Source organism: Aulonocara sp. 'chitande type north' Nkhata Bay, linkage group LG13 (genome assembly GCF_057382095.1).
Source record: "Aulonocara sp. 'chitande type north' Nkhata Bay isolate Kocher_YH1m ecotype deep benthic linkage group LG13, A_spYH_male_GT1.1, whole genome shotgun sequence".
Taxonomy (NCBI): domain Eukaryota; kingdom Metazoa; phylum Chordata; class Actinopteri; order Cichliformes; family Cichlidae; genus Aulonocara; species Aulonocara sp. 'chitande type north' Nkhata Bay.
In genome coordinates this window covers 223597-237802 of record NC_141356.1, presented here as the reverse complement: position 1 = coordinate 237802, position 14206 = coordinate 223597, and the positions used below count along the sequence as shown (strand labels likewise).

At 39.9% G+C, this 14206-nt stretch overlaps 1 protein-coding gene across 2 annotated transcripts; it reads left to right on the top strand.

The window, feature by feature from the left end:
- The first annotated feature begins 4708 nt into the window (after positions 1–4708).
- calhm3 (calcium homeostasis modulator 3) lies at positions 4709–9947 on the top strand. Of its 2 annotated transcripts, XM_086257987.1 has the most exons (4): positions 4709–5097; positions 5455–5582; positions 5670–5797; positions 9304–9947. In XM_086257987.1, exons 1-4 carry the CDS (start codon positions 4811–4813, stop codon positions 9745–9747), a joined length of 987 nt encoding a protein of 328 aa, XP_086114113.1. In that variant the 5' UTR covers positions 4709–4810; the 3' UTR covers positions 9748–9947. The 2 variants fall into 2 exon arrangements, with proteins under 2 accessions (XP_086114113.1, XP_086114112.1); XM_086257986.1 differs by having other exon boundaries at positions 5455–5797.
- The last annotated feature ends 4259 nt before the right edge of the window (positions 9948–14206 follow it).

The window sequence follows — 14206 nt, the reverse complement described above, 5'->3', positions numbered from 1 at the left end:
GATGACAGAGGTCAGTAATTTGCACCAGAGGTACACTTCAACTGTGAGAGACAGAATGTGAAAAAAAAATCCATGAATTCACATGGTAGGATTTGTAAAGAATTTATTGGTAAATCAGGGTGGAAAATAAGTATTTGGTCAATAACAAAAATACAACTCAATACTTTGTAACATAACCTTTGTTGGCAATAACAGAGGTCAAACGTTTACTATAGGTCTTTACCAGGTTTGCACACACAGTAGCTGGTATTTTGGCCCATTCCTTCATGCAGATCTTCTCGAGAGCAGTGATGTTTTGGGGCTGTCGGCGAGCAACACGGACTTTCAACTCCCGCCACAGATTTTCTATGGGGTTGAGGTCTGGAGACTGGCTAGGCCACTCCAGGACTTTCAAATGCTTCTTACGGAGCCACTCCTTTGTTGCCCGGGCGGTGTATTTTGGATCATTGTCATGTTGGAAGACCCAGCCTAGTTTCATCTTCAAAGTTCTCACTGATGGAAGGAGGTTTTGGCTCAAAATCTCACGATACATGGCCCCATTCATTCTGTCCTTAACACGGATCAGTCGTCCTGTCCCCTTGGCAGAAAAACAGCCCCATAGCATGATGTTTCCACCCCCATGCTTCACAGTAGGTATGGTGTTCTTGGGATGCAACTCAGTATTCTTCTTCCTCCAAACACGACGAGTTGAGTTTATACCAAAAAGTTCTACTTTGGTTTCATCTGACCACATGACATTCTCCCAATCCTCTGCTATATCATCCATGTGCTCTCTGGCAAACTTCAGACGGGCCTGGACATGCACTGGCTTCAGCAGCGGAACACGTCTGGCACTGCGGGATTTGATTCCCTGCCGTTGTAGTGTGTTACTGATGGTGACCTTTGTTACTTTGGTCCCAGCTCTCTGCAGGTCATTCACCAGGTCCCCCCGTGTGGTTCTGGGATCTTTGCTCACCGTTCTCATGATCATTTTGACCCCACGGGATGAGATCTTGCGTGGAGCCCCAGATCGAGGGAGATTATCAGTGGTCTTGTATGTCTTCCATTTTCTGATGATTGCTCCCACAGTTGATTTTTTCACACCAAGCTGCTTGCTTATTGTAGATTCACTCTTCCCAGTCTGGTGCAGGTCTACAATACTTTTCCTGGTGTCCTTCCACAGCTCTTTGGTCTTGGCCATGGCGGAGTTTGGAGTCTGACTGTTTGAGGCTGTGGACAGGTGTCTTTTATACAGATGATGAGTTCAAATAGGTGCCATTCATACAGGTAACGAGTGGGGGACAGAAAAGCTTCTTACAGAAGACGTTACAGGTCTGTGAGAGCCAGAGATTTTCCTTGTTTGAGGTGACCAAATACTTATTTTCCACCCTGATTTACGAATAAATTCTTTACAAATCCTACCATGTGAATTCATGGATTTTTTTTTCACATTCTGTCTCTCACAGTTGAAGTGTACTTCTGGTGCAAATTACTGACCTCTGTCATCATTTTAAGTGTGGGAACTTGCACAATCGGTGGCTGACTAAATACTTTTTTGCCCCACTGTATGTGGTTGCTGGAGTCGATATAAAAGCCATTACAAGAACTCCAGGAAGCTTAGAGAAATTCACAGAATCCAAGTATTTCACAAAGGTGATCCAAGACATTGAGGTAGAGGTATTCATACTAAAAGTTTAAAGTTCTTTGATAATGACAATTCCCCACAGAGCTCTTTACATCAAGCCCTCACACATTCTGCGGTGGGTTTTTTCTTGCTGTCTATTTAAATTAATATATATTAATAGCTATTTTAAATGAATTGGTGCATAAACAGTTAATTTACTTTACTTCAAAGTATAATTCTTGATATATAATTTCTTTGATTTGAAAGTTTGAGACAGAGAGGAGGTGGGCATTAAATGTAGAATTTGCATGCTACTGTTTAGCCTGTTTATTTTTTTCTTATTTTGGTAATAGATCATTAGATGTACTGTCCATTTAATATTTTTCCCCAGCAAAGTTAAAAGATATGTGTCTGTGCTACCATGACACTAACCTGAATTGTGTCATGGTAGAAATTTCCGTGACACACAGCAATTTGTTAATTTAGGGTGGAGTCAGAAGAGAATGTTGATTTTGCTTTTGTTTTCCAGAGGAATGTTTTTCATTTTTATAATCCTAAAAATGGCAGCTGTTGTCACTGATTGACACAGATTCACTGTTCAATTCAGCGTCGAAGCAATTTGTCACTGACTCAGAATAAAGAATTTTACTTTAAATAGAATTATGTGTGTCTATGTATGGAGTCAACTTCTCTGCAGTAATAATTCAATTTTCAATTCAATTTATTTAGACAGCGCCAAACAGTCGCCTCAAGGTGCTTTATATTGTAAGGTAGACCCTACAATAATACATACAGAGGAAAACTCAACAATCATATGACCCCCTATGAGCAACACTTTGGTGACAGTGGGAAGGAAAAACTCCCTTTTAACAGGAAGAAACCTCCGGCAGAACCAGGCTCAGGGAGGGGCGGGGCCATCTGCTGCAACCGGTTGGGGAGAGAAAGAAGACAGGATAGAAGACTTGTGCAGAGAGAGCGAATGTCAAGTGACAGTGCCACCCAAAGGAAAGGAATATAACTGATAGGCAGGCTAGCAAACATAATAACGTGGTCTAGGAATCCATAGAGTGGAAGGGATGGTGGGAGAAGAGATCAAAGGAAATTTCTGACAATGAAAGACCTTTTTAGATGAATGAGTTGAACCCATTGACCGGTTGGCTCGACTCTGAACTGAAGCTCTGACAGTGACGCATGCATGGATTTTAAGACTTGTGGTGATGGCTTGACGACTCGTAAAAGCTTATATGAGCTTGTCTTGGAGTAGAGGATGGAGAGGGAATGCCTGGCTGGTTAATTTACTTTGGGTAAGGTAGCGATAACTACTGTGCCAGTTTCTGAAATGTACAGCGGTGACAGTAAGCAGAACTGAAATACTGATTAGAAGACAACTGCTTGCCATAAAAATAACCCCCAAAACCGGCAGAGAGGCAAGCAGAATTCCACCGAACATCGAAGAAGATGATAATGCTATGTTGGATGCTGTCAGAACCACAAGTCTGCTTGGATTGCTGTCTCGAATAACTGCATTTAGATGATGCTAGTGAGATCACTTGAGAAGTGAAGGGACACCTTGAGGAATTAGGCCTATTTGCGAGTTCAAATGTCTTAAAAGGAGCAATAAAGGACAAAACCTGGTATCCAAACAATGACCAAAGAATCAGAAACAGACTTAAAGGAGGGGGTCTAATGGTCTAACATCCTTCAGTGGGCCCTATTCTCACTGCCCACCACTATGGAGACCAACAGGTCTTTGCCATAGAGTACCAGAATTGACAGGTCCACCACTGGCACTCTGTGTTGATTCACCCTATCTATCTATCTATCTATCTATCTATCTATCTATCTATCTATCTATCTATCTATCTATCTATCTATCTCTCTCTCTCTCTCAACCAGACATTCTGATGAACTCACATGTTGGTCATCCTCAGACTTACCAGTTGACTATTTAAGCTGGAGGAAATTTCAGCTATGTATATATTCTTCCACAACCCTCAGACTGACAGGCAAAATAATTCAGTTTCTGGCTGCATTTATCAGTGTCACCAACACTATTTACAGTCTGTCTGACCACTTAGACATTTGTCTCATCCTTGGGCTATTCTGAACTTTCCGATTTAACTCAATTCTGTTTTATTTATATAGCACCAACATTCACAACAGTTGCCTCAAGGTGCTTTATACTGACTAATTCAGATTTAGCCTCTCCTCCACCAAGTACAATTCAAGCTGCCTGCTTGAATACTGAAAAATCAAAAAATAAATAAACAAACAAACATACAAACAAACAAACAAAAAAACTAGCCACAATTTGCCTCCTTCTTGACTTGTATATTACAACATATAAAAGCACATTTGGAATCAAATCCACATTCTAGCTACTGCTGTAGGACAGGTATCACCTTTTTTTAATTCCTTAAGTTCTATTTAGGACCATGTCTCTTATACTTATTAACATATACATCCAACTGTTAATTTAAACTGCTGACGGCCGAAAAAGGTCAAAAGTCATGTATATTCACAGGTACAGTTATTTTCCATTAGACATGTTAATTTTACAGCCTCTTTTGTAATTGTAACGATATTTCATCTATTTACAAAAGTAACAGGAAAATTCTGTAGAATGACAGACTGTTTTTACAGTGTACATTAGACCACAATATTATGGATCATGTAATGTGCACTGCCATGCTTTGAAATCCAGTTTTAGACCTGGAATAAAAGAAGCTGTGGCTTCTTTTATTTCTCTGTTCACCGTTGACAATTGTGAGTGCTGCTTTAAGAGTATAGCAGGGTGTGTCCACACAGCTTTGTTACCCGCTCAGGCAACCCAGTATCACGTGGTCTCAGCCTCTCCCTGGTTCACTGCCAGGCTCCCTTTCACTACAGCTTCACTAAAGCTTGAGTGGTTAATACTCAGACTGCTCAAACTATAGATTTATGCCTTTTCTTTAAAAGCACTGACATATTGTGAGGTAAGTGAACTGCTAAGTGTTTTGTTTTTTACAGAATATAAAATATTTTGTAGGGCTTTAAATTATCACTGGAAATTTCTTCTTGTTTCCTGGCAGACTAAGCACGGTTTAGTTCATTCCTGCCTGAGGTGTTCAGTTTCTATTCCTGCCTGTAGCCTTTTAAAAAAGCAGCAGTTGGCTGATATTGCTGTTTTTACATCAACCTTGAACAAACCTACAATTTATTTAAGTTATGGAGCGCCTGAAGTTAGTCTTGCAGTACTTCCAGTCCAACTCCGAGTCCATCTCCAATGGAATTTGTATCATCCTCGCCCTGGTTAGTGTCAAGCTTTACACCAGCTTCGACTTTAACTGCCCGTGCCTCCCTCAGTACAACAAACTTTACTCTCTGGGAGTGATGATAGTCCCGCCTATTATACTGTTCTTCCTGGGAATCCTTGTCAACCGGCATACAGGTGTCATGATGGACGAGTGGATGAGACCCATTGGGAACAGATCCAAAAATCCTGCTGTTGTCAAGTAAGTCAAGAATTTGCTATCTAACAGAAGCACACAGACAGGCTGCTGTTGCTATTATATGTAACTGCACAGTAAATGAAATGAAATGAAAGTACTGATTAGTACTAATTAAGCTCAGTGAAATCTGTAGTGTGCTGCATCACCTCTTCTTTTGATAGGTCTAGAGTGCAGGCAGAGCAGTTTTATCAACTAGACTTTTTTTTTACTATGGGATTTATTCCATAGTTCCATAATTTATTATTTATTTATTTCAGCATTAATGTGACCTTGTAGATGCAAGTCCCAAATCCAGATCCTTTTGTATTACACACCAAAGAAATGGACACTGTTCACATCTTTTCCTATTTTGTTTTGCAGGTACTTGTTCTCAGCCATGATCCAGAGGGCCCTGCTGGCACCAATGGTGTGGATCCTGGTCACTTTGCTAGATGGAAAGATCTTTATCTGTGCTTTCAGTGTGAGTGTAGACCCTGCACTCTTCTCAGGTAAACACATGCTAAACTATCCTTCTGTTAAATACCATCTTTTTAGTCTCACAACAGTTTTGGATGATATAAAGTTTTTTTTGACAGGTATGCCTAATAACACAGGTCTGGATGTTCTGAAGATCATGGCCAAAGTACCCTGTAAGGAGGACGTTATCTTCAGGAATAGTTCTTTCCGTAAAGCGGTTTCTCGTTATGTTCGCTGCCATTCACAGGTAAGTTCTCAGCCACATAAACAGTCCCTTCTCCCTGGGGCACACGGGAATTATTATTTTTCAATGAACATTTGCTATTATTTAAAACCGACCTCCTATTAGTCTGTGAAGGATTTTACAGAAAGATGGATTGATCTGACCGAGTGTCAACCAATAAAGCAATTAGAATCTCGACTTTTTACATAGGAAATGTATTATTTACTTCAAAAAATTACAAACCCAGGGTGTCTATTATCGCTGAAAAAGGAGGCCTTTAACAATAAAATACTGTAAAAGCTTGATTTATTGGATCAATGGCAAGAATATTAGATCTGTAACAAATAACAGACATCTGCAACACTCACATCACATTAGCTCTGACACGAGCCCTGTCAGCAGTGAGGTGTTACCCAACAGCAAGAAGGGCTTAGATATGAACCTGAATAACTCAGCCAGAGCCCTTCTATGTTGAGCACCTGTGTGGGTTCCTCCCGGGTCACCAAAGACATGTTTGTTGAATTAACTGGCAATTCTAAATTGGCCATAGGTGTGAAAGACTGCTTATTTCATTCTGCTGGCTGTGTGAGGGAACGGTAACCTGTCAGGGTGTGCAGGAACAGTTAACAAAAATGTATACAGGAAATTGTCAATTCAATTTATTTATACAGCGCCAAATCACAACTACAGGTGCCTCAAGGTGCTTTATATTGTAAGGTAGACCCTACAACAATACATACAGAGAAAAACTCAATAATCATATGACCCCCTATGAGCAGTTTGTCATATTTGGTGACAGTGGGAAGGAAAAACTTCCTTTTAACAGGAAGAAACCTCCAGCAGAACCAGGCTCAGGGAGGGGCAGGGCCATCTGCTGCGACCGGTTGGGGTGAGAGAAGGGAGACAGGAAATAGCTTAGACAATGTTAAAAGCTTGTGAAAACATAGTGAATGCAATGAACTCATTATTTAGACATCCCATGTGCACCTAAAGTTTTAATGTTTGTTTTGTAATATCTACCGTATTTCCCGGACTACAAAGCGCACCTGAATATTAGCCGCACAAGCTAAAATCAGGGGAAAATCCTGTTTTGTGCATACATTAGCCGCACCTGACCAAAAACCGCAGGTGTTTCAATTTTGACTTATCATATGTAAGAGAATATGCACAAAGGGAATTGTCAGGAAAGAGATGGCTGTTTGGAGACACACCCCTTTTATTAATATTTTGGAAAACGAGTTACGGGTACATATTTGCATAACTTTTTAGGTATATGTACAAGTAGCGGTAATTACAAGTAGGAAACATGTACTGTGCTTCATAAACGAGTAACAAATGTAGTACATAACAATAACCTACAGCACACCAGAAAAATAGATTCAGACTACCTTTTAGGCTCAGGTGCAGTGACACGGCTTTAACAAGAAGAAAAGTCAGTCATTCACCACCATCTTTTTCTTCTTCCTGCGCACTAAAACCAAAGTCCTCTTCTCCAGTGTCGGATACAAACAGGCTCAGGGTGGCTTCGTCATCCACTCTCCGCTTCTTTCCTTCGTTGTCACTTTCAAAACCAAAGAAATCCTCGTTGTCAGAGTCGAACACCCTCAGAAGGGCCGTGGCGGTGTCCTCCTCTCCATCATGCAGCAGTCCAGCCCTTCAAATCCGTTGGTGATCGTGGATGTTTTCACACTTTTCCACGCTGTCAGATTCCACCGGTGGAGTTGGGCATAACTTGCTTTTCGCAAGTTTATTGCCGCTCATCATCCACGCCTCCCGCTGAACGCGTAGCGCTACTTTGAAGTTTGTTTTTCGCGCTACTTGTACAGCACTATGTTGCCTGGCGGATGGACACGTGACCAACATACCACTCTTGAACCCCTTGTGTGTCTGATCACATGCCCTTCCGCCAGGCAACGTAGTGCCGTACAACAGCGGAACAAACAAAACAAATCGTCTTACGATATCACAAAAATCAGGGACAATCCATAGAAAAGCCGCACCTGACTAAAAGCCGCAGGGTTCAAAGCTGGTGCAAAAAGTAGCGGCTTATAGCCCGACAATTACGGTACTCTGAACTTAAATCTAACAACAAAAACAGATAATAAAAACTTACACTTATAATGAAATGAATGACTAAACTAAAGCTACAATAACCGGCAATCCCGAAACAATCTGCTAAATTAATGAAAAACAAAAATTCAAAAATTCAAATGAAAACAATAGAACTTTGTTTTTAATACTTTTTCAACAGCAGCATTAAGAATGAGAGCTGGAAAAGCTGCAGAGCTTATTCTGTGCAAACAAATAACAGTCCTTTCAGGAAACTTATTCTTTGACTTACCAACCATAGCTTAGTAACAGTCTTTAAAAGACACATTTTGTCCTCTGAATTTTGATACTAAAAAACACGTTCACAACATTTTTGCTCAAAGCAAAGACTCATCAACCAATAAGCGACAAATTAGGGCAACCCAACCGAGGGATTAATAAAGTTTTATCTAATGTGATCTAAATGAACCCTTTAAGACCTACCATAGAACCAAGTGATATTTTTACATGGTGTGGTGCCATTTTTGGGAGCATTTCAAGTTGCTATACATCAATACAACAATTATAGCCCAGATTTTAATAATATGTATTCATTAAGTGCATAGTAATTACATAAATTGCAAAAAAGTGCAATAAACTACAAAAAAATTGAAAATCGTTTTTGCTTTTTTAACATATATTTCTAGTTAGAGAAATTTAAGAGGCTTATCCCTCAAAACTGTAAATACAAAAAAGTTGCACAAAATAGTTTCCTACCACAGGAAATTTATTTTGAGTGTCTTCATAGTTTTATTTTTGAAATACACCAATTTTTATACACTGTAGGAAAAATTTAAATAAATATTATACTGCAAATTTGCAAAAAAGCAGCATATGCATCAAAATAAACAATTTCCAGCAGTGCAATAAGAGTCCTAAGCATCCCAGAAACGACACAGAAAATCATAAAGTCAAACATAACTTTTAAAAAGACCAGTATAGGCCCTGAGGCCCTGATGGTAAAAAAGACTACATTTCCGCGAAAATGACGTCACTTCCAGTTTCTGGTAGGTAATGGCGGACATGCAAAAGTTCGCGCTGACGTCTATTCCAACGTAGGAAGTGTTATGAACAGCTGATCGGATCGGCAAAGCGTGTTTCTGGAATATTATGTTTTTGTTCCTGCAAGCGCTTTTTATGCAGTTTTTTTCAAAGCTATACGTGGAAGGAAACTGTGACCTAGGACAAGCTGGTGGCATTAGATGTAAGTACAACTCCTCCGGTTTCATATGCAAAAAAAATTATTGCGCTAGCTTACGTGGTTGCAGAGCTATCGGGATTTAAAAATAGTTACGTAAAACAGAGCGTGCCCGCTCCGACCGGCTCTAAAGGGTTAAACATTAAAGCACCTGCACTGGCTCTCTGTGGCCTTGTCACAGTCACTGCTCTGCTTACTGACAGTTTTCTTCGCTTTGCATGATTTGCTTTCTTATCCTGTCTAGGCGATTGGTTGGTCCATCCTCTTGTTCCTGATTGTACTGGGAGCACTGGGACGCCTCATCAAGCCCTGTTTTGACGACCATGCCACCTCCCTGCAGACACGCTACTGGAGCAACTATCTTGACGTGGAGCAGAAGCTCTTCGACGAGACCTGCGTCCTACATGCCCGAGACTTCGCCCGAAAGTGTGTGGTGCAGTTCTTTGAGGACGTCAGGGAGGACTCTCTACATCTTCCACACCCGGTCTTCATCAGCAAATTCAGAGAGGAGTGCGATGATGAAGAAGAACAGCTTCATGGGATAACAAAACAGGAGCAAGTGGACCAGCTGCTAAACAAGTGGTATTACGGTAAACCTGAACTGGATGTGTCTAGGATTGCATACAGGCCCAGACCATGTGTTACCTGGGAGAACCATGAAGGGAAGACATTATACTCTGATGTGTAGTCCACATGTCCACTTAATTTGAGAGCCTTCTGCAACATCACGAACACCATCTTCAATTCAGCAGAGGATTCTGACAAAGGTTTCAAAACCGGAAGACTGGACCATGACATTTCAGTCAGTGATGGGTGTGTGTGTGTATATATATATATATATATATATATATATATGCAGAGATTTACCGACTACTTCTGCTAAAAGATGGCCACTTCTTTCAGAATCTGTCTTTGTCATTTCATCCACTGACTTCTGCTCAGTGACCTTAATCCTAGATGCTGTGACAGGACCTGGAGACTTATCAACTAAAGTTCTGGCAATCAGACACTTGACAATTTTCAACAGATGCTCATATTAAACGTTTCAAATAATGACAAAGAAGTGTGTAAACATGTGTGAGGGAATTGGATAAGGCCTGAAAGAGCAGATAGTGTTAAATTATATCAGCTGTAAATGCTCTCTTGAGTTGTTTCTGCATGAAGGTCATTTCACTGGCAGGTTACCAATGACACTCTGAGCATTGGAAATGGTCTAGCAGCAGTTAGTCAGTTAGGGACTTGACTTATATTGGCAAAGTTTATAGTTAGGGCTGGAAATTGTCTAATATGAATTCTGTTCATACTAGGGAGCATTCAAAAGTTAGTTTGTTTCCCCATCAGCTTTGTTATAAGCAATGACATTGTTTCCAAGGTTCTTGGTCTAATTTTCCTGTTATTATCTGGTCTACTGACTATTTGGTAAGATTCGTCTAACATGTTGGCTAACAAAGCAGCATTCAGTTCCATTCAATCCCCACAACTGATTCATTTACACACCAACCTGTATAAAATGGCTGTTTCAGAGGAAGAGTAAAAACAGGCAGTATGCAAAAGAGAAAGAACACATGAAGAATGCACCACTATAATGGAGTTCAGTACTAAAGCTAAAAACAGCTAAATTAAAATATGTCTCTTTCAAGAGTCAACAAAGTGGAAGAATTATGGTGTGGTGTATTATTTTTACCTTTGACCACTGACTATTTAGTGTTTGTTAGTAATAACTAACAAAACCACAAAAATGTTTGTTTCCAAGTCAAGTCCAGGATCAAATGGACAAATCTGTTATAATAACTTGATGTTTTTGATTTGGTAAAGAGTGATAAAATGGTTTGTCTTCATATGAAACATGTTGCAAGAGTCATTTGAATTTGTTGGGTGTTGGCTGACAAGCTTTGCATAGGAAACATGGAGCTCACCCACAGATTGATTAAAAGATGCAAATAGACACTTGGCAGCAAACAAGCACTAAAAAAGACCTCCTTTTCAAGTTTCCCCATCTAGTTGCATTAATACATTCTTTTAACCCTTTAAGACCTACCATAGAACCAAGTCCGCCAGAGCTTATATTATATTTTTACATGTTGTAGAGCCATTTTTGGGAGCATTTCAAGTTGCTATACATCAATACAACCATTACAGCCTAAATTGTAATAATATGTATGCATTAAGTGCATAGTAATTACATAAATTGCAAAAAAGTGCAATAAACTGCAAAAAAATTGAAAATCGTTTTTGCTTTTTTAACATATATTTCTAGTTAGAGAAATTTAAGAGGCTTATCCCTCAGAACTGTAAATGCAAAAAACGTTGCACAAAATAGTTTCCCACCACAGGAAATTTATTTTAAGTGTCTTCATAGTTTTATTTTTGAAATACACCAATTTTTATACACTGTAGGAAAAATTTAAATAAATATTATACTGCAAATTTGCAAAAAAGCAGCATATGCATCAAAATAAACAATTTCCAGCAGTGCAATAAGAGTCCTAAGCATCCCAGAAACGACACAGAAAGCCATGAAGTCAAACATAACTTTTAAAAAGACCAGTATAGGCCTTGAGGCCCTGATGGTAAAAAACAACATTTCCGCGAAAATTACATCACTTCCGGTTTCGGGCAGGTCATGGCGGACATGTGATAGTTCGCGCTGATGTCTATTCCAATGTAGGAAGTGCTATGAACAGCTGATCGGATCGGCAAAGCGTGTTTCTGGAATATTATGTTTTTGTTGCTGCAAGCGCTTTTTATGCAGTTTTTGCAAAGCTATACGTGGAAGGAAACCGGGACCTAGGACAGGCTGATGGCATAAGATGTAAGTACAACTCCTCTGGTTTCATTTGCAAAAAAAAATGTATGCACTAGCTCACGTGGTTGCAGTGCTACCGGGATTCAAAAGTAGTTGCGCAAAACGGAGCGTGCCCGCTCTGACCGGTTTTAAAGGGTTAATGTGTATGGGTATGTATATGAGTTTTGTATTGCAAAATGAAAGGCAGTTACCACTAACGTTGCACAAGCTCCCATTAATGGCATTAGGGTTAGGGTTGAAGAAAAAGAACCTGTCCCTCCCGAAGGAGGAACAGGGCGTGCACGGGCCATCAACCCCGATGGTCCACAGCCTCACATCCCTCTACCTCCATAATTGTTTTTTATTTTCAAGGTAAGTATTTCTTTTACAGGTTTTTTCTTTTCAGGTAAGTACGGTTTTTGTTTTAAATTTCAAAAGGTAAGTATTTGTTTTTTACAGGTTCTCATTGTCCGTGTCCGTTACTTTGGTTCGTTTCCAATAAAGTATTTTCCATCCCAATTTGTTTTCTGTGTGGTTTTTTCATTTAGTTTTGATGTATCTCTGATTTGAGTTTTTAAGGAAAATCAATAAAACATGAATCAAAACATGAAATAAAATCCCCCAAAATAACAAACTAAAACAACAAACTAACGTAAAATTGAAAAAATTAAATGAGTATGCCCTTGTCGCGACGTTTCGAAGTTGTTTCTTCTTCCTCAGGCGAGGGCATACTGAAGAGCACTGGGTTTGAGGCTCCTATTTATACTCTCCCCTCTGATCCCGCCTCCTTGGCTTTCTTTGGCTTTCTTGTAATATCTTTTTTTAGCTGTTTGCTTTTTTCCAATTCTGCCAGACTTTTTGGCTCTCATTTTTCCTTTTTTCTTTCTTTCTTCCTTTCCAGTCTTCTCCTCTTTCCCCTTTGACTTTTCCTTTTTCATCATCCTTTTCTTCCCTTCTCTTGACCTCTGCCCTTTACCCTTCCTTTTGGTCTACATCTGTCCTCTTTCTCTTCCGAATTTTGGGCTACTACAATGCCGACTTGGCTTTAATACTACACTCTCAACCCTGCTTGGGGAGGACTCAACCCGACTTGGGGAGTAAATTTAGAAAGGAGATGTGACGTTGGGTTAGGCTTTAGGTTTCAGCTGGGGTTAGGATTACTCGGGCTTCAGATCCAGTACTGGGGTAAGGTTTAAGATTTAATTTCCAGGAAAGAAGTAGAATTAAAGTATCCAAATTTCAGGTTATTTAGGGCCAGATTAGATCAGGGGGTATATACAATAGGGCCAAAATCCAAATTTAGGTTGGGTAATTTAAGATAAACAAATTGGTTAGGGTTAGGTTAAATGACTGGGGTAGGGCATAGATGCTAGATTGAGCTTTAACTAGGAGTGAGACCCAAAGACCAACCGGAGCGAGGCACTGGCTGGTTAGGGTTGAAGAAAAAGAACCTGTCCCTCCCGAAGGAGGAACAGGGCGTGCACGGGCCATCAACCCCGATGGTCCACAGCCTCACATCCCTCTACCTCCATAATTGTTTTTTATTTTCAAGGTAAGTATTTCTTTTACAGGTTTTTTCTTTTCAGGTAAGTACGGTTTTTGTTTTAAATTTCAAAAGGTAAGTATTTGTTTTTTACAGGTTCTCATTGTCCGTGTCCGTTACTTTGGTTCGTTTCCAATAAAGTATTTTCCATCCCAATTTGTTTTCTGTGTGGTTTTTTCATTTAGTTTTGATGTATCTCTGATTTGAGTTTTTAAGGAAAATCAATAAAACATGAATCAAAACATGAAATAAAATCCCCCAAAATAACAAACTAAAACAACAAACTAACGTAAAATTGAAAAAATTAAATGAGTATGCCCTTGTCGCGACGTTTCGAAGTTGTTTCTTCTTCCTCAGGCGAGGGCATACTGAAGAGCACTGGGTTTGAGGCTCCTATTTATACTCTCCCCTCTGATCCCGCCTCCTTGGCTTTCTTTGGCTTTCTTGTAATATCTTTTTTTAGCTGTTTGCTTTTTTCCAATTCTGCCAGACTTTTTGGCTCTCATTTTTCCTTTTTTCTTTCTTTCTTCCTTTCCAGTCTTCTCCTCTTTCCCCTTTGACTTTTCCTTTTTCATCATCCTTTTCTTCCCTTCTCTTGACCTCTGCCCTTTACCCTTCCTTTTGGTCTACATCTGTCCTCTTTCTCTTCCGAATTTTGGGCTACTACAATGCCGACTTGGCTTTAATACTACACTCTCAACCCTGCTTGGGGAGGACTCAACCCGACTTGGGGAGTAAATTTAGAAAGGAGATGTGACGTTGGGTTAGGCTTTAGGTTTCAGCTGGGGTTAGGATTACTCGGGCTTCAGATCCAGTACT